This window comes from Halichoerus grypus, chromosome 8 (assembly GCF_964656455.1).
Source record: "Halichoerus grypus chromosome 8, mHalGry1.hap1.1, whole genome shotgun sequence".
Classification (NCBI taxonomy): domain Eukaryota; kingdom Metazoa; phylum Chordata; class Mammalia; order Carnivora; family Phocidae; genus Halichoerus; species Halichoerus grypus.
In genome coordinates, this window is record NC_135719.1 from 119014435 (window position 1) to 119034102 (window position 19668).

Consider the following 19668-nt stretch of genomic DNA (forward strand, 5'->3'; position numbering starts at 1 on the left):
AGATCACTTGAGATGTTTTCATAATCTTGCATAATAATTTGAATAGCCTCAAGCATGAAAAACCTTTGAAAACTATAAAAACTTCACACAGGAATTCTAATAGCTAGAAATGTGTCCGTTTTTATTAATTCCACAGAAGGAGTTAGTTTTTGACAGCATTTCAGAGAAAGCCAACATGAGACTAGTGTTTTATTTAGTATTACAATATGGCTAGTGTTACAACAGGGAAACCTACTTTGGTGCCGGAGGAATGGCTAGCTGTGAGGATGGGTGAATGTCAAGATGCTGACGCCTAACGGCGGTCCTAGCATTTCCAGGCTGTTAACAGGAAGGTGGGGAAGGAAATAGCACCACTGCCGATTGTGAGCGAAGGAACTCCAGTCTCACTGCAAAGCCGTACAAAATATACAAAGAAGCTAAAAGTCTTAACACACTCTCATTCTGCAGGAAATCCTGTCTGTACCATCTGGTAGGAGGGAGGAATCCTGTTTTGTTCCTTTGGGAACACATTTCCTTGTCACGTTAGCTTTTTGATAGCTTCAATCCACTCAGTTCGCTCAGCCTTGCTGCTGGCCTGGATATAATAGTGTGTGTCATCTTTGGTAATCACTTTGAAGAGATTCCCCTGGACATTCCCTTTAACCCCTAGACAGAAGAAAAATTTGTGAATATCTGTGTCTGCTTTCAGCTAGAAGTCAAACTGAGCCACAAACAAAAATACACACGATGAAGTATTTCTTAAATACCAATGTATGAGGTTAGGGAATCCCACCAGATGCCTGCTTTCCTCTTTTCCTCCTTTCCACTCCCCATCCCTCCGCTGTGCCCTCTTGGCCTGCTGCCTACACTAACCACAGATCTACAGTTCCATTCACACCCAAGAATCCAGAATGTTTATGTTAAAAGTAGGCACAGATTTGGGACTTGACTTTAACTTGTTTAGCTTCTTTGAACCTCAGTTTCCACATCCATAAAATGGGAATAATACTGTCTTTCTTAGCTGGCTATTGTGAAATTAGTGTGCTAATAGATACTAACGTGTGTTGCTAACCCTTAAACACTGTGTAGGCTGCTATTCTTAGGTGGAAGCTTATCTGCCGGTAAGCACAGAAACTGAGGGGAAAGGATACCAGAGACAAGGATTATTTCGTTGCATTGTTAAAGCACTGAGAAGACCCCACACGCCCTTTTTCCTCATTCTGAAATTGGCTCTAAAACTCGGGCTATTCATCATCTCACTGAGACCGTCTCACTGAGCCCCCGTCGCTCAGTCCATCAGCAGGGTGCCACTGAGAGAGCGACCGGCGGGGAGCACCCCGAGGCCTGCAGGCCGGCCCGGAGCTGCACCTTACCAGCGGGAACGCCGTTATCCTCCAGAGCAGACACGAGTGAGCCACGAAGAGAAAACCCACCCACTGGCCGGTTCTCCTCCTGCAGCAGAAAGAATTCCTGATGAGGCATAGTGTGAATGCACAAAAGGGAGAAAGGAGTTGCCCTGTTGCCTGAAACCACCCTGAGGCCAGCTGACGAAGTCAGTGAGAGTCATCTGTAATAGATGAGGCCGAATTTGGACATCACGTGGCCACGTTACATGCACCATAAGGAAGTCTGCGCTTCGTTTCACTGCCAACAGCCTGCAGGGCCACACTCCTCCCTGGCTCCACGGCCCTCCCTGTCGTCTGCCAGGGTCCCAGAGGGCTCCTTCTCACTCCTTCAGGCGCTCCCCTTAGGGCGGGGATTCTTGACAAGCTTGGTGAGGGAGGAACTGCCCACTCTTCAATATTTCAAAAACTGAATGAAAATCATACATCTACCAAGACAAGGCTGGACAGGCCAGCTCAAAGACCATTTATCTTTGGTTTTGACTGGAATTCGATCAACTCATCATACAATAATACTTATTTTCTGAAACTCAGAGTAGCAATTCTTTGATCGGTTAGAATCAAATCATAATCATAGAATCAAATCATTACTCATCACAATTAGTAAATTATGGCTTAAACAGTACATGATAAAAGAAACTTTCCACAACCATCAGTGGGGACAACGGGTTGAGGGGCAGAATTCATGGGATCTCCGCACAGAAAGGGGTGAAGAGGCCTGGGGAGCACTAGTTAGGAGTCTCCTTTAGCCCACCCCACCTTCCCCAGCCCCACAAAGAGCTTTGGAAAAACTAAAAGATGCTTTCCTCTCAGAATAATGATAACCCTCCGCACAGGCAACAGCGTGCTGAGAGAAAGAAATGATCAGACCACTGAGTGTGGCTTGGATCGTGGGAGGAAAGGCATAGAGCACAGTGGAAGTGAGGGCAGGGACGCTGGGAGGAAGGAAGCAAGTGCCAGCTGCCCGCTGGGCTTGGGAGACAAGTGTCTGAAGCCTCACACCCGGCTGCCAAGTGGATGTGCGGCACTCACTTTGGAAGGGTCATAGTAATGCAGGAAAGCCGGATCCTTCCTCAGAACAAAGCGCCGCACCTTCCAGTTTTTCCTCTTGTGCCCCTAAGGCAAAGAAAGGGTTCAAGGCTCATCTGTGACAGCTCTGTCCCTTCCTCCCACTTCCGTGCATCAAAGCTTGCTACAGTGGACTACTTTCTGGAAGGAGTCTGCTGCAGACCCAAGGATTGCAGTGACGCCGACCTCCCTGCTCAGAGACACTTGAGCAAAAACACTTGTCACAGTTAGTTGAGTTGACAGAACCAAAGAGGGTCAGCACTGAAGGGAAAGGGGAGCATCACCCAGACCCCGGTCAGGGTGTAAGGAGGACAGGGAGGCAGCAGGTGTCCACTGGACCAAGAGCTCACAGGCAAACCGGAACCCGAGGGCACCAGCTTTTAAGTATCAAAAGCAACCCTGCAGCTGCATATGGATATATGCGCACACGTCGGAGGTAAAACCACTTTAACGTTCCGCCTCAGAAAAAGGAGGAAATGACCGAGTCTATGTTAAAATCTAAATGTGTGAGATGTTGATGGTATGACTGTCTTTGCCTTCACCCCCAAGATCACAACGCTTCCTTGGCCCTCCAGCCTGGAGCCTCCGGAGCCCTCCCCCACCGTCCTCGCACCGGCTACCCCCGCTCGCTAGACTCCCGGGCCTGGGAGGCGGGGCCCCCGGGGGAGAGTCAGCAGCAGTGACCACAGTCAGTTTTTAAACACTGAGGTGACACCACAGAACGTCCCCTTCAACCTACTGAAGTGAGTGGACAAAAGACTTATATTTTGTTCAGCAAGTGTATGAGGGAGGCGTGCAGCGTCCACAGAAGAAGCCGAGGGCCCAGGAAGCGTCAGGGAGCCGAAGGCCGGCAAGTGCAGAACGCCAGCCGGCAAGCCACGCTCTCGCGGACCGGTGCACGCGGCGGCTAGTGGCGCGGACACGGTTTCTCAGGACTGGGATGGTGACTCGTGTGCGCGTCTCCCCTGAGCCCTGGGACTCTGTGTGTGTGGGACGCTGTGTGTGTGTGTGTGTGTGAGAGAGAGAGAGAGAGAGAGAGAGAGAGAGAGAGGGCATGTCCGTGCCTCTCGATCTGCTCTCTGCGGCTGCCGCTTTAGCAGGTTCTGCTGGTATGGAGCGCCCGCCTCTGGCACTCTCGGCCCTTCCCACCCTCTGGGGGCCTCTGTCCATCTCCCCCACTCCGAGGCAGGCGTACCTGCTTGGCCAGATAGCCTTGTTTCACCACTGTGCCACTTAACTCCACAGTGCTGAGACTAATGTCTTCCCTGGAGCTTATCTTCTTCTTGTAGCTCTCAGCCTAGCGGGAAGGAAAGAATGAGGATTCTGTTACCAAAAAAGTCCCGGTTCCAGGCTCTGGGGGCTACCACAGGGGAAAGGAAAATCCTCGATACAGAAACCTCACTCCACCTGGGGGGAAAGAGGTCCCCCAACCCTAGGCCTCTCGCCCATGACTGTGCACCCCCAGCCCTCACTCTGTTACCTCCTCCTTCCTCTGCCCCAGTGGCAAGAGGAATTCCCTCCCTAACTTACAAAAGTGTACAGGGCCGTGGAGTCATCTAGGAACTGCTCGGCCAGGTCTCCAGAGCGAATGGCTCCCATGCTTCGGACACCTACCGGCCTCAGGAAGTTCTCCTCCATGAGCATGGAGGCCAGGGTCACGGCCTCCAGACGGTTGGCAGAAAAGCTGTTGGAGATGAGCCAGTCCACCAGGGAGGAGCCTGCATTGGGGCAAGGGCAGCAGCACCAGTCAGACAACAAGCTACAGACTAGCCTCCCTGGGGGTATTTGGCTGCGACCTCATTGACCTTAACCTTCTGGGCAGCCTTGGGCTCTACCCAAGGGCAGACCCAGGGCCACACCCACATGTGGCCATCTCAGACCAGCCCGATGGCCGTAGGCCGCTCTACCCTCAACACAGGAGGGCAAGCATGGCCGAGTCACGGGTCACGGTGGTCCAGTTTCCACCGCCCGCCCCAGCCCCCAAGAGGGGAGGCTCACCTATGAAGGTCTTTTTGTAGGTGCTTCCCTGCTCCATGTTGGGGCTTGGCCGGATTCCACTGCTGCTGTCGTGCATCTTGTCCACGATGCGACTACAGGAAGGCAAAGGAGAGGGGACGCTCATCGCAGCAACACCATGAGGGAGGGGTCAAGGGTATAAAGCAAGGGGCAACCGGTGTGATACACGTCACAAAGGTGGGGGGGTATTCCGTGATGCATTGGAACTGGAGAGGTAGGATTTTCAGATGTTTCATTTCTTCTGCTTGTCTAAAGGCTCTAATGGTCCTATATGAGACAGGTATTACTTTTGTAGCAAAATTAAACAGCTGTGACTTTTAATTTTAGAGCAAAAGAACATACAATAATGATTCTCTATTATCTACATAAAATGTGACCTCCAGCTACTTCTCAAAGTCACCTGTCACTTGAGCCCACTCCTGCCCACCTGCTCCTGCCCCCGCCCCGCTCCTGCCCCACCCCGTTCCTGTCCCCCCCCTGCACTGCTCCTGCCCCCCCCGCTGCTCCTGTCACCATGCAGCTCCTGCCCGCCCCCCCCCCCCCCGCTCCTGTCACCGCGCTGCTCCTGCCCCCACTTTGCTCCTCCCCCCGCGCTGCTCCTCCCCCCCACCTGCCCCCCCTGCGCTGCTCCTCCCCCCCACGCTGCTCCTGCCCCCCCCCCGCTGCTCCTGCCCTCCGCGCTGCTCCTGCCCCCCCACGCTGCTCCTGCCCCCCCTCGCTGCTCCTGCCCCCGCCGCCCCCAGCTGCTCCTCCCCCCCGCGCTGCTCCTCCCCCCCCCCCCCGCGCTGCTCCTGCCCACCCCCCGCTGCTCCTGCCCCCGCGCTGCTCCCCCACCCCCCGCGGCTCACCATGGTCTAACAGCACCCTTGCTGCACAATCAAGATTTCAGGGCGGCATGGAACTCTCTGCAAGCCCAGAAAAGGACTGGTCCTGTGTCTTTGATGGGCGTAACAGTTCTGCTACCTGGGAGTTTCGGGGCGTTGCCGGCAGAGGTAACCCTCTCCGGGATGGAATTCCTTTCATACTTCCCTACTTCAGAGGGCTGCCTCCACCAATGACCCGCTTTCTGTTCTGTGAAGACGATTCCTGCCACCCATGGAGGATCTTTTCTCATTTCCTACCTTCGTCCTTGAGTTGGAAAGCCCCCGAGATGAGATCTGAGGTACTCCCGGTTGCATCTCCTGAGCACCTCGTGCAGCGAAGCGCATGCAGTCGGCACTCTCTAACTGCTGCCTGAAGGAATGGCTGGACGAGGAACCTCACAGAGCAAGAATACAGCTGCTACCTGAACACAACGCTCTTGCCAGTAGGCTGCAAACAAGCGCGGGGACGTGGCGAGTGGAGATCCCTGGGGGGCTGTGACGGAGCCCTGGGCACCCTGGCTGAAACTGAGGGAGGGTCTCAAGACACTGAGGGGGGCAAAAGCAGCAGAGGTCCCCAGAGGTCAGAGAGGAGCGGGGCAGGTGGGTAGGGCCTAAAGGCCCTGAAGCACCGTGCTGTACTGGACAGGCCTGTGCGGCGACCTCGGGGCCCCCTCCCCGTGTCGCACAGACGTGCAGGGCGAGGGGCGGGGGGGCTAGGCACTCACTGCAGGCTGATGTGAGGGGGCAGCTTGAAGGAGTTTTTCAGGATGTGGAGCTGCTGGACCTTCCCCGGCTGCCCGGCATGAATAGCCCCTGTTATCTCAAAGGCCCAGGCGTCCCTCTCTTCTCGGGAACAGGCCTCCAGGAAGTACTCGGTGGATGTCTGAGTCTTCAGCTTAATGAGGAGCTGCAGGAAGAGACAGCAGGTCAGACCAGCACTCAGAGGCCTAGCGGGCAAGAGAATGGTGGTGGGGCAGCAAAGATGACAGGGCCACAGCAACCCGGGACACACAGGTCCAGCAGCTGCCGAATGCCCAGCCCCTCAGCCACATCCCAGTGGGTGGTCTTCAAAGATCCCCTTGCACACCTCAAGCCACAGGGAGCTCTTGGCCTCCTAAGGTAAGCTTTCCCTCCTGCACAGACTATATAGCGTAGGGACTGCTTCCTGGGCACTTTGCCTCCCTGCTTCTGACTGCCTTCGAGAACCACACAGACTAACCTTACCTCCCACGACAGCCCCTGGGCTGAAGTGGGAAATGCACTGGCTTTCAAGTCAGACCGATCTGAATGCAAATCCCAGCTCTGCCACTTAGCTGTGGACGCTTGGGCACATTAAGGGACCCCACCGGGCCTTTCTTCATCTGTCAAATGGGGATATGAACCCCTACCTCGGAGGCACTGTTCCTTACGCTCCCTTCCGTGCTCGTCTTTAGTCTAAGCATCCCCAGTCTTTCACACACTTCTCACAGGGTACGGTTTAAACTCTTAACCAGCTCATGCTCTGCTACACGTTCTGCAGTTGGTCAACATTCTCAGAAGCTCTGACCCATGGAACGGAACCAGCTGCTCCGGGAAGGCTCTGAGGGATGCGGGGTGCACGGGGCCTGCAGCCCGAGCTCACACCGGCAGCCCGGTAGACTAGCTCCGTGCAGTCAGCCGAGTCCTTCTGAGGTAGGCCGCATCTCCTCCATTCCCTAAATGTGCATTGAGTTTTTTTGACCATTGTGGGATTTGGATGCTGACCCTATTAAATGTCATCTGAGTAGACTGGGCCTACCACTTCTGTTGTAAAACAGAGGCATTCTTTTTTTTTTTTTTAAGATTTTATTTATTTATTTGACAGAGAGAGAGCGCACACACAAGCAGGGAGAGCGGCAGGCAGAGGGAGAAGCAAGCTTCCCGCTGAGCAGGGAGCCCCGATGCAGGGCTCGATCCCAGGACCCTGGGATCATGACCTGAGCCAAAGACAGACACTTAAGCAACTGAGCCACTGGGGCAGCCCAGAGGCATTCTTTCATTCCCATTCTGGTTTCCAATGTATTAGCTCCCAACTTGCTTTGCTTGCAAACTTAACATCCCTCCTCTCAACTAACAGCAAAAGCGGTGCTAAGACAAGGCTGGCTCACAGTCCCAAAGAATACCATGAATCTGTTCCTCTGAGTTAACACTGACTCGCTCATCAGCATTGTGGGAGAACAAATTCAACCAGCTCCCCGTACCTGCACTATCAGTGGGCAGTCAACATTTTAATGAAAGAATTTCAGGAGAGACTATAAAATTCCATGTGAAATCCAGGCATACTCTTCTATAGCTTCCATAATTTAAAATATATATATATATATATATATATATATATATATATATATACACACACACACACACATATACACATATATATGCTTTATAACTTGTTCTTAGTGAACCTATGGGCTCCTCTTGACCTCTTCCAGCTCAAGGACTCATGAACCAGGCAGATGACAATCTGGGAATTAACATGAAGTTCACAACTCCAGTTAGCAAATTTAACTTGTGTCCTTTTTTGGAAGTTTTTCTATATCTAGCCAATTCGACCAGCACTTTCGCTTTCTACTGTTCCTTAAAGAGTATTAAGGGGCATTGGGTCAACAAGTTAACCTACAAGTTCTGGGGTGTAATTTATGGAGAACTAGAGCCTTAAATTCACTTAGAAAATTAGGGTTGTTTTCTCTTAAAATCATCTCACTTATCTGTAAATTTGTTTTTTTTCTTAAACATTAATTCAGTGGCTCAGTCGTTGAGTGTCTGCCTTCAGCTCGGGTCGTGATCCTGGGGTCCTAGGATCGAGCCCCGCATCGGGCTCCCTGCTCGGCGGGGAGCCTCCTTCTCCCTCTCCCACTCCCCCTGCTTGTGTTCCCTCTCTCTCTGTCTCTGTCGGATAGATAAATAAAATCTTAAAAAGAAAAAAAACAAACAAACATTAATTCAGCAAACATTTGCTAATCATCTGCTATGTGTCCAGACACCGTGTTTGGTCTTCTGATGCGATAAGGAGGAAGGTGCAGCCCCAGTCTGCCCAGGCTGGGCATTCTCTGGCAGCCCTACCTCCACCCAGCAGAACACTACTTGTCCTTCTTCATCATCAGCCCGTGCAGGTTGGCAGTGGGTAACTGTAGAAGGGCATTTCCTTTTTGCAGCCTCCTAGGCTGGAATGACCCTCACCACCTCCCTCTCCTTTGCCCTCAACATCCAGTCAACCATGTCTTATGGACATTTCCTTCATAATGTTTTCTTGTGTTCCCCCTACTTTTTGCCTTATTTCATGCCTCATTATTTTAATAGCTCCCTTTTTTTTCTTGAGAAAGATTCAAAACTACAAAAGAGTACAGTGGTTAACATAACAAATACCAGGAAACCCACCACCCAGAAAGGATGGTCATGAATATTTTCTTATACTTGGAAGACTTGTCAATCAGTCTAAAAGAGTCAAAGAAGAAAAACATGGTAGGGACGCCTGGGTGGCTCAGTTATTTAAGTGGCTGCCTTTGGCTCAGGTCATGATCCCAGGGTCCTGGGATTGAGTCCCACATCAGGCTCCCTGCTCAGCGGGGAGTCTGCTTCTCCCTCTGCCTCTGCTCCCTCCTGCTCGTGCTGTCTCTCCGACAAATAAATAAAATAAAATCTTTAAAAAAAAAACAAACATGGTAATAAAGAAGAAAATGGTGGGGCGCCTGGCTGGCTCAGTTGGTGGAGCATGTAACTCTTGATCTCGGGGTTGTGAGTTCGAGCCCCACGTAGAGAATACTTAAAAAAATAAAAAAGAAAAAGAAGAAAATATAAGATCCCTTCTTTATGGATCTAGTAACTTATTAGGAACAGAACGCAGTTCTTCACTTTAGTCTTCCTAAGAGCGTTTTTACCCATCCATTCTCTCACTCAGAACCTTCGATGGCTCCCCATTTCCTCCATCTGGCCCCAGCCAATCTCCCATTGCTCCCTGGGTGAACATTCCCCTCTGGCCACACAGGCCACTGTTATCTCCAAATCGATCTCTCCCCTCACTTTTACACTTTTCCACCTGCCCATAACGTCTGCCTTTCTCCTCTTTCAGATCTTTGCCAAATCTCTATTCCTCCCAATGCTGTACCTGACTCAGCCTCTAATTACATCTTCCTCCTCTTCGGGAATACAGTGTTCTCTACAGCTAATCATGTTTGTGCCAACATTTGGAATTCTGAATGTTTTTCATTTAACCACTTGCTTTCATAATAAGATTAATAATTCAAGGAGAAACAGTCTAACCATTTTCTTCCTTGACTCCTCCAAGCCTAGCAAATTTCTTGGCACATAATGGGCCCTCAAAAACGATTGATTCAGATAACTTTTTGACGGTGGGGTTGAAACTGCACCTGACTTTTGGAACATGCACCCCCTCAGGGGATAAAAGCCACCATATTAAATTCCAAGGTAGCAATGATTGCGCCCATATATGTAGCGCGCCTCCTAGTCAACAAAGTGCTTTGACAGACCATCACCTTCTGTCATGATCCTCAACACAGCCATCTCTCATGATCCCCAACATAATCACAGGAGATAGCGAGGGGTCATTATTCTACCCCATTTCGTAGATGAGGAACTAAGGCTCAGAGAGGTTCAACTACTTGCCCAAGGTCACACACCTGGGACATAGTGCAGCAGGACTTGAATTTAGGTTTTTCAGTGATAACTCAGCTCTTCACCCACATTACTCTCACCAAAGAGGCCAGAGCTGGGAGGGTCTGAGGCAGGGGGAGCCGGGAAGCAGGGGCCTTCACTTACCGGTCGGTTTTCATACTCCAGGCAGGGGCAGGTGATAGTGCAGCCATCCAGAAGGATCCGGCCCTTGGGAGGGGTCACCTTCCGACCCCCCTCAAGCTTGTAGTACAGCAACGTGTTTTGCCGAAGGATGAACCATCGTGCCTTCCAGTTGTGGACAATGTGACCCTGAGGACGGACAGGAGAGCCCAGCAGTGAGGTGGCTGAGGGGACCAAAGAGGGGGACAGCATTATCTGTTTTTAAAAAAAACCTCATTTTATTTTTTTAATTTTAAAATAATTTCAATTCAGAGGCACCTGGGTGGCTCAGTCAGTTAAGCGTCTGCCTTCGGCTCAGGTCATGATCTCAGGGTCCTGGGATTGAGACCTGCATCGGGCTCCCTACTCAGTGGAGAATCTGCTTATCCCTCTCCCTCTGCCTCCTCCCCACCCTGCTCATGCTCTGTCTCTATTTCTCTCTCTCTCTCTCTCTCTCAAATAAATAAATAAAATCTTTAAAAAAATAAAATTTCAATTCAGAGAAAAGCTGAAGAATAGTATTAAAGAACTTTTTTACAGAATCATTTGAGTAAACTTTTAACATGATGTTCCATCACTTCTGAATATTTTATTGTGTATCTCCTACAAAAAAGGGGAGGGGAAATATTTCCAACATAACCACGATGCAACCATCAACATCAGGAAATTTCCATTAATATGTTATTTTCATCGATTCCACAACCCCCATCCAAGTTTCACCAATTGCCCCAATAATGTCCTTAATAGCCAAAGGATCCAGGTCAAAAATCATACCTTTTATTTTCATTTTCATGAAAAAAGTGTTATCTGTCTGGATCTCCTTGTCATCTCTTTTGAGTATGTAACAAAGACCTTTGGCATTGACCTTCTAGTTCCCAGTTGGCCTTTTTTGTGATTATAAACCTTGAAAGAAATTGTGAAGTCCCAGAAGAGAGAGTCCTACCACTAGGAGACAGTCATTGCTAACACTTTGTGTTTTCTTATAGTCTTTTTTCCTCTTCGTTTTTACTTTCTGGTTTTTAAAAAAACCAGGACCATGTTACCTATAGTTTTATTATCTAGTTTTTGTTTTGTTTAGCTTTGCTGAGCATCTTCTCACACCAGTATGTTTCTTTAAAACTATTTATTTATTTATTTTTTAAGATTTTATTTATTTGACAGAGAGAGACACAGCGAAAGAGGGAACACAAGTAGGGGGAGCGGGAGAGGGAGAAGCAGGCTTCCCGCGGAGCAGGGAGCCCGATGTGGGGCTCGATCCCAGGACCCTGGGATCATGACCTGAGCCAAAGGCAGATGCTTAGCCGACTGAGACACCCAGGCGCCCCTAAAGAGCCTTTTCCTAAAACAAGAGCAACAGATGAGGGAATGTCTACTGAGGAATTAGAAAGGAATGGGTTTAGTACACGCTCATTAAAGCAACTTTCCTGGCATATTTCCCAGAGCAGAGCCCAATAAGGACTGGATTCTAACTAAGAGAGATGCACTTTATCTGAATCAGAGACCATTTCCCCCATTCATGCCTTTCCTTACATTTCCTAGCATTTACTTATTTCAAAGTCTCCCTGAGTTCTCACACCTGTGGTATTGGAATAGCTCAGTGTGTACTGAGTGCTGTTAGGGAACCAAAAGGTGTAGAAGGAGTTGACAGAGCGAGCGCTGGGCTGTGAATTTTACGTTTTGCTCTCCACACTGTCCCGTGCTTAGGATCGACATGTAACATGACGGTTAACAGAGGTCCTTGACGTGGGTAGACATGTTTAAAGAAACAAAAAGATTTGGCTCTGGCTACTCAGCGGCGGGGGTTCTCTACTGCTCTCCACGTGGCCCAGACTCGGGTCCTCTTTCTAGATGACCCCCTACTGAGGGGCTCCTAGAGCAGCATTAGCAGTAAATTGCTGGCTCAAAAGCTTGTGTATGGGGAGAAGGCAATCCTAGTGGATGGAATGGGGGCAGGTGTGAGGTGGAGAAGGCACGAGGGCAAAATAATCTTAAACCTTAAAACATAGGTGTTACGGGCTAAATTACATCCGCCCGCACGCACACACATTCATATATTAAAGCCCTAACTCCCAGTATTGACTGTATGTGGAGATAGGGCTTTAAAGAGGTGATTAGGTTAAAATGAGGTCATTAAGGGGGCCCTAACCCAATCTGCCTGGGGTCCTTATAAGAAAAGGACCCTTAGACACACAGAGAGACATCGGGGAGGCCTATGCACAGAGGAAAGACCGTGCGAGCACCCAGCACGAAGTCGCCCATCTGCGAGCTGAGGACAGAGGCCTCAGAAGAAGCCAAACCTGCTGACAGCTGGACTCGCACCCTAGCCTCCAGAACTGTGAGAAAACAAATCTCTGTTGAAGCCGTCTTGTCTGTGGTATTTTTGTTCCGGCAGCTCTAGCAAACTAAAACAACAGGGAGAGGAGAAATGGGGCTTAGAGATGTCAGAGAGAAAATTGTCACCAACAGATGTTGAACAGGACAAACCAATATGGAGATTCTGTACTTTCCTGGACAAAATGCTACATCTCCCAGAATCCCTGGCACGAAGGCAACAGGTGGGTGACCAGGTCGCTGCCACTCTCTGGCACGGGGAACTGATACATATCTGGCAGCAACAGGGGGAAACCGGAATTTTGGGCAAGAACAGTGTTGGAAAAACAGGTTCTTCTGACACCAGTCCCCAGAGCTATCAGGGACAAACGGCAAATAATGTCAGCAGTGATGTTTCCACCAGAAATGTCTGGTGGTGCTGTTGGGTATTTTTGTCTGGCTACATCGTCCCTAGCTATATAGCATCCCAGCCAGGTTCACTGGCCCTCCCAAATATTCCTGAGTTACTTAATAATTAATATTCCTCCATGAAATCCCCTTCTGTTCAGACTCACTAGAGTGGAATGTGTTTATGAGCAACTGCGGATCCTGACAGCAAAGGAGAAAGGTCTGCAGAGAAAGGCTGATGAGAAAGGACTGACTGTGTAGGTAGAAATCCTGAAGCAGCTGGCAACCCTCATAAAAAATGTTCAAGTTCTTTGACCCAATAATTCCACTTCCAAGGATGTGTGCTGAGTAAGTTGTCTAGGATATGGAAGAGGTTTTATGTATTGAGACACTTTGAATCATTGCTTATGATAAAATAATGCAAAATATTCTAACTGTGTAACAACACTGTGCCCACTGTGGCCGTAGAGGAGGGATTCCAATCCTAACAGATGGCAGGAAAGGTCACTGGTGGAACCCTCAAGGTCAAACGCAGCAGCCTGAGCCTACCAAGAATCACAGCGCCCATGGTCTTCGACACAGGCAAAGCACTTTTACTTACATTTTTTCATATGATACCTAAAATTTTAGGTATTTCGAAAATTTAAAAAATTTTAGAAAATTTCTGAAGGGATACCTCAGGAAAGTTGATGGTTATCATCTCTAAGGACTAAGACTGGATACAGGGCAACAAGAATGAAAACTTATTTTTCAATTTACAGCCTTGAGTACTTTTCTAGTTTTTTTTTTAAATAATAAGCATGTATTATTTTTGTAATGGAAAATGAATTGAAATTCAAATAGACAAAAATCCTGATGAGATGACTAGGGAAATCATTCATTTATCAATTCATTCAACAATCAATGGCTAACGACTACTTCAGCAAGCACTGTGCTAGCAGCAGGGAGACAAAGATGAACAAGATTCTGACCTAAGACAGTGGAAGAGACAGTGATGCCAGCCAGTGTGGTAAGTTCTAGGACAGACGATTGGTGGGGTCCCCCAGGACCCCCACCTCCTGATATTACACCCTTGTATAGTTTCTTCCCACAGTGTACAAGGGTTGCTCTGTGTGACCAAGAGAATAGGCAGAGGGATGATTTGTCAGTTGACATTAGGTTATAAAAGACCCTGTAGCTTCAGTCTTGGGGACTCTCTCTCTCTCTCTCTCTGACCATGTATTCCGGGGAAAGCTAGCTGCCACATCATGACCAGCCCCTACAGAGAGGAGAGGAACCCAGGCCACCAGCCAGCAGCTGTGTGAGTGAGTTTGCAGTTGGATCCTCCGGTCAGCCAAGCCTCCAGGAGACTGCCACACTGGGCAACATTTTGGCTGGAACCTCAAGAGAGACTTGAATCTTGCAGCTAAGATGTTCCTGAATACGTGCCCCTCAGAAACCGCGTGAGATAAGTGTTTATTGTCTTAAGATGTTAAGCTTTGGGTTGATTATTACAGAACAACAGAGAAGTAAAACAGGTCACGATGCAAACCCCAAGAAGCAGCTCTGCTGATGGAGGAAGCTCCAAGGAGGCTGAGTGGGCTCAGGAAGGCTCCCGGAAGGGCTGATGCTAGGGCTGAGTCTGGAAGGCTGAGTGGAGTTGGCCAGGTCAGGAAGGCAGGGAAGGGAGAGCTTGAGCCACTTCCACTTGTGAGAAACTCCAAGTTCTATCTGGTTCTATCTGGCTTTGGCTCAGAGGCCTGTGGGCAAAAGACAGGGGAAGTGACGCGGGTCCAGTGGGCTTCAGGTTCCATGCTGCAAAGTTCGATCTTTATACCATGGCCAGAGGGGAGTCCTTGAAGACTTTTAACTAGAAGGACGACGAAAAGCTTGGGTTCTCATGTTTAGAAGATCACCCTGACCACACTGTGGCAGAAGGGCTGAATGAAGCGGGCCAGACCGCAGCAGGCACCTCAGCTGGAGGCTGCAGGAACATCCACCAAATGGGAAGGAGAGCACGATTACCCCTGGGCTACAGATAAACACATCATGCTCAGAGGAAATAAGGAACTGGTTCAAAGTCAGCAGGTAAAGGGGGTCAGAGGCCAAAACCACAGTGGTACAGCTGAAAAATATGCCAGGCCTCCTCTAACCGGGCAGTTTCCTCCCTCTCCAGGCTCCTTGTCTGCAAGTAGCTGGCCGGGGCCAGAGGCCCGCTGGACCACAAGCAGCTTAGGGTCCCCAGAACCTCTTTAGGGGGAAGGAGGAGAGTCCATAAGGTAGGACAGCACCTCCACAGTTGGGCTTAAGAGGCATGGAATGTTACAGCTGGAGGGACCCTTTGAAAAAGTCCATAGTACTCCCTAACTTTAATGATGAGGAAACTAGGGCCCAGAAAGTTCTTGCCCAAGACCCTACAACCCCAAAGAAGCAGAGATGGTACTTGTTATGGATTGAATTATGTGCCCCCAAAAGGTATGTTGAATTCTTAACCCCTGGTACCTACAAATGTGATCTCATTTGGAAATGGGGTCTTTGCAGACGTGATCAGGATAAGATGAAGTCATCCTGGATTAGGGTGGCCCTAATACTAACGGTGTCCTTATATGAAGAGGAGAATTTGGACACTGAGACACACAGGGAGAAGATCATCATGTGACCATGGAGGCAGACATTGGAGTGGTGCATCCACAGGCCAGGGAATGCCGTGGATTGCCTGTGTCAGATGATGGCTATATATATATATATATATATAGGTCTCTGCCCCCCATTCCTGGCACAGAGCTCCTGAAACCCTTGCAATTTCCTGGGTGCTAGGAGCATTTTTTGTTCTCATGAGGTGACTCTGGGTAGGCTCCTGGATGAAGGCTGGTCACCATAAAGAACACGCCACAATTAGAAGCTTGATTCTCTTGAGAGGGGAGAAGGGCTGAAAATGGAGTTAATGATCAATCACACCTCTGTGATGAAGACTCCATAAAATCCCAAAAGTATGGGGTTCAGAGACCTTCTGGGTTGGTGCATACATGGAGGTACTGAGACTGGCATGCCCGGAGAGCACACAGAAGCTCCATGCTCCTTCTCGCATACCTTGCCCTACACAGCTTTTCCAACTGCCTGTTCATCTGTATCATTTATCGAAGCCTTTAGTAAACTGGCAAATGTAAGTGTTTCCCTGAGTTCTGTGAGCCACTGCTGCAAACTAATTGAAATGGTCATTGGAACATCCAAACAATTATCCAAACAATTAGTCCATTTGTCAGAAGCACAAGTGATAACCCGGGCTTGTGACTAGTGTCTGAAGTATGGGTACAGTGGGGTCGGAGGGGTGGGGGGCAGTCCTGGGGGACAGATCCCTTGACCTGTGGGATGTGACGCCATCTCCAGGTAGATAGTGTCAGAACTGAGTTAAAAACATGCCACTGGTGCCACAGAGAATTGCTTGGTGTGGGGAAAAACCTCCACACATTCGGTAAAAGTAAAGGAGACTCACAGGATAAAGAAACAACAATAGGGAGGAACAAAGTTTTTCCCTATAGGGAAAGGAAAAATCTGGGTTTTTCTTTTACAGCCTGTAAATACCAAAGCAAAAGAGGCAAGGGAGGACTCTCCCCATAGGCTTCAGAGGAAGGATGGCCCTGCCAACACCTTGATTTCAGACTTCTAGCCTGCAGAACTCCTTCTAGATTTTTTTCTTCTATGCCTATTTTTTCCTAATGCCTTGTATATTTTTACTCTTTGGGTTATCATATTATAAGCATTTAAAACATCTGCATAAGCATACTTAGTCATTTATTTGTGGAGACATATAGGTAGTTTCCAGTTTTTTCACTATAAAAATAACACTTTGGGGGCGCTGGGTGGCTCAGTCGTTAGGCGTCTGCCTTCGGCTCAGGTCATGATCCCGGGGTCCTGGGATCGAGCCCTGCATCGGGCTCCCTGCTCGGCGGGAAGCCTGCTTCTCCCTCTCCCTCACTTATGTTCCCTCTCTCGCTGTGTCTCTGTCAAATAAATAAATAAATAAATAATCTTTAAAAAAAAAAAAACACTTTGTTCATAAAGCTTTAACGGTATTTCCTTGGGTTTGAGTCCGACAAAGGAAATGTTTAGGCCAAAGCGTGTTAACATTGCCATGTCATTTTCGAAGAGTGTCATCGGAGCCCGCAGCAACGCCCGAAGGGCCTCAGCGTCTTCTTAAAGGAAGAGCAATCTTGCCCGTGCTGATCCCGCTTCCTTCCCCCTCACCCTCCTTTAAAGCCAGGCCAAGTGAGTGCCCTGCATTTGCCTGGAGCTTTGCTTCTTTCGTGTCTGGGCGGGAGTGAGAGCCAAATCCATCATGCCCCTGCCCGTCTCCTGCTTCACCCTCACCGGTGATGACTGTTTGTACTCTGGGCTTCCAGCTCAGGTCCTGCCCCACCCCCGGGGCTGTAAAGCCTCCTAAATGTATGGAATCCTACGGCCATAGCCCTGCAACTTCTCCAGGGGACACAGAGCTGCTGTTGCCACCCAGGAGGAAAGGGGTTAAGGGGGAGAGAAAGCTGAGATGGATCCGTAGGCGGGAACAGTGAGCAGGGTGTCCCCCCCCCCCGCCCCCCGCCCCGCCCCAGGGCCAGGTCCCTCACCTGGAAGGAAAGGGTGTGGCTTCCCCTGGCCTCGGGGTCAGCCTCCACACTCCCGTCTTTGGAATGAGCTTTCCCCATGTCAGCCAGGCCCGTGCTGTGGGCTTTGGGGGCTAGCCCTGTTGACTGTCCTCACTTCCCTGTACCCCGGACTCCCTAAGCCAGCCACCCAGGACTGGGCAGCCATCCTGAAGAGAACTCATGTCCTTCCTTCCCTGTGGCCTTCCCTGACTCTCATGGAGGCGGTGGCGGGAATCTTGTGAGGTAACCCCAGCGACAGGGGAGGCCCCTACCAGATAGCCCCAGCTGTCTGGACAATCAACAATGCCCACCAACCCCCCTGCCCAGGTCACACTCTCCCTCTCACCTCAGGAGCTGCAGGAAAGTGGGAGGCTGCAGAAGCCCTCCCACAGGTTGTCTCTCTGAGGTGCAGCTGCCTCCACAAACCGGGAGGGACAGGCTATCGCTCTAACCGCCGTGGCTTGGAATTTGGTACCTGCTCCCTGACCCTTGATCCGGCATCAGCCTCCCACTACGCCTTCCTGCTTACAGTTTTGAGCAAACACACCCGCCCTCCTATATCAAATAATGTGCAACACAACATGGCTACATTACCTACTCACCTGAAAGCGATTGGAGACTTTGGGGCTACTCTGGCCTCCACGGGAGGTAATGCCAGGGGGAGCCCCTTCATCCCTCTTCATCCATCTCCCTCCCAAAGCTATAATCTCAGTAGAAGAGCCAAAAGGCTCATCCCCAGATTTTATGCTCTGCTGTTATGTTAGTACAAACCCTTAGGGTCAACATCAATGTTGAAAGAACTATAAAAAACTGAACCTCCTCTTGCTGCTGCTCTTTGGTTCATTTTCCACTTTGATCTGTGTGTTCTGTGTCTGTCTGGACTCTTGCTAGCTGAGGGAAAGGCCACGTGGGCCGTGGGCAAGGACTGAGGATGGAGGTTGGGTCCCAGTTGTTATTAGTCCTGGGGCTCGGGGCAAGCGGTCTCATCTGTCATTCAGTGATAACACCCACCCTGCGGTGGACAGATCAAGGCTTGGAGTCAACCTTAGTGGGTTTGCACCTGCTCCATCACCCACGAGCTCCCAGATCCTGAGCAAACTGCTTAATTCACCTCCTTGAACTTTGTTTCTCCTTTGGGGAGAGGGAGGAATGCGGTGCTCCACGTGCGGGGCGGCTGGGGGACTGCGGAACACCGTAAGTGCTTAGCAGCCTGGGCTGCCTCCTTGCCCGGGGGTTACGGTGGAGAGTGCGGGAGATGGTGCACAGAGCACCCCTACGGGAGCAAACTGACATACGGTCCTCTCCACATCTTAGTAAGTTGTTTTAACTAAGATGTCCGCCTCGGGAGCCGCCCCCCACCCCGTACCACCGGCCAAGCGGGATCTCCTCCTTGCCTGTGCCCCGGCCGCTCCGTTCACCCGAAGCCGCCCTCCGCCCCCGGCCCCCCCCCCCGGCCGCCCCCGGCCCGCCGAGCCCGCTGTCGCGCGCGGGCTGGGGACCCGGCTCCGGGAGCCGCCGCCCGCCGCTGGCCGCCGGGCCGGTGTCCGGAGAGGCTCCGGCGCGCTCACCCTCTTGACGAGGAAGCCCTCCTTGAGCACGCCGTCCTCCATGTCGCCGCGCGCGCCCGCCGGGCCTGCGGGCGCTCCAGGTGCGCTGACCGCGCTCCTCCCGCGCCTCCCGCGGCCGCTGCGCCCAGGAAGCGCCTCCGCAGCGGCGCCTCCCTGGCCCGCGTCCAGAGCCCGAGGCCACGGGGCCTCCCGGGCAGGAAGTCACGCCAGGTCGGGGTTTCTGACGCGGTTGCCCCCGCGAAGGTGCGCTAGGGTCCGCGGCTAGGCCTCCGGGTACAGAGTGTGCCAGCTCTCAGCGTCCCGCCCTGGCGGAGCCTCCGGGAGCCTTCCCGGCCCCGCGCTCTCCGACCGGGCGGGGTGCCCCATCCAGGTGCCCCCAGCGCGCTCGGCGCCCATCTTCGCCCGCCCCCAGCCTTAACCAGCTGCCTGCCTGGCCCTTGAGTAATATTTACGGAATTCAACGGAACTGAGGATTTTCAAGAATTCGGAGTCATCCCCGAGCTCAGTGGAAATGCGGGTGGGAGACTGGATGCAGTGGAACCAGGCTAGGAACTTTATCCTGGCCTCTGGTGGGGATACAGAGCAAAGTTCCCATTCGCAAAAAAAGGTCACAGGTTTAAAGAAG

At 50.8% G+C, this 19668-nt stretch overlaps 1 protein-coding gene and 1 long non-coding RNA gene across 3 annotated transcripts; one reads left to right on the forward strand and one right to left on the reverse strand.

Annotated features, from left to right (window-relative positions):
- Window positions 1-100: 100 nt before the first annotated feature.
- PLEK2 (pleckstrin 2) lies at window positions 101-19428 on the reverse strand. 2 transcript variants are annotated; one of them, XM_078053825.1, is made up of 9 exons: window positions 19044-19428; window positions 10124-10288; window positions 6055-6236; window positions 4449-4540; window positions 4065-4168; window positions 3646-3747; window positions 2415-2498; window positions 1353-1431; window positions 101-645 (listed from the first exon to the last, which is right to left on the reverse strand). In XM_078053825.1, exons 1-9 carry the CDS (start codon window positions 19083-19085, stop codon window positions 518-520), a joined length of 978 nt encoding a protein of 325 aa, XP_077909951.1. In that variant the 5' UTR covers window positions 19086-19428; the 3' UTR covers window positions 101-517. The 2 variants fall into 2 exon arrangements, with proteins under 2 accessions (XP_077909951.1, XP_035927045.1); XM_036071152.2 differs by having other exon boundaries at window positions 3981-4168; window positions 19044-19426.
- Window positions 5325-10204, forward strand: LOC118522255 (uncharacterized). Its single transcript, XR_013440739.1, has 4 exons — window positions 5325-5458; window positions 5546-6448; window positions 6849-7000; window positions 10145-10204. It is a non-coding gene; the product is annotated as an uncharacterized LOC118522255 (long non-coding RNA).
- Window positions 19429-19668: the final 240 nt, after the last annotated feature.

Coding starts and splice junctions, on each gene's coding strand:
- PLEK2 (XM_036071152.2), bottom strand. CDS start 19,085: ATGGAGGACGGCGTGCTCAAGGAGGGCTTCCTCGTCAAGAGG. Junction 6,237..10,123: donor TGGAGTATGAAAACCGACCG/GTAAGTGAAGGC, acceptor CTCTTCCTGCAG/CTCCTCATTAAGCTGAAGAC. Junction 3,748..3,980: donor CCACGGCCCTGTACACTTTT/GTAAGTTAGGGA, acceptor CCTTCCCGCTAG/GCTGAGAGCTACAAGAAGAA.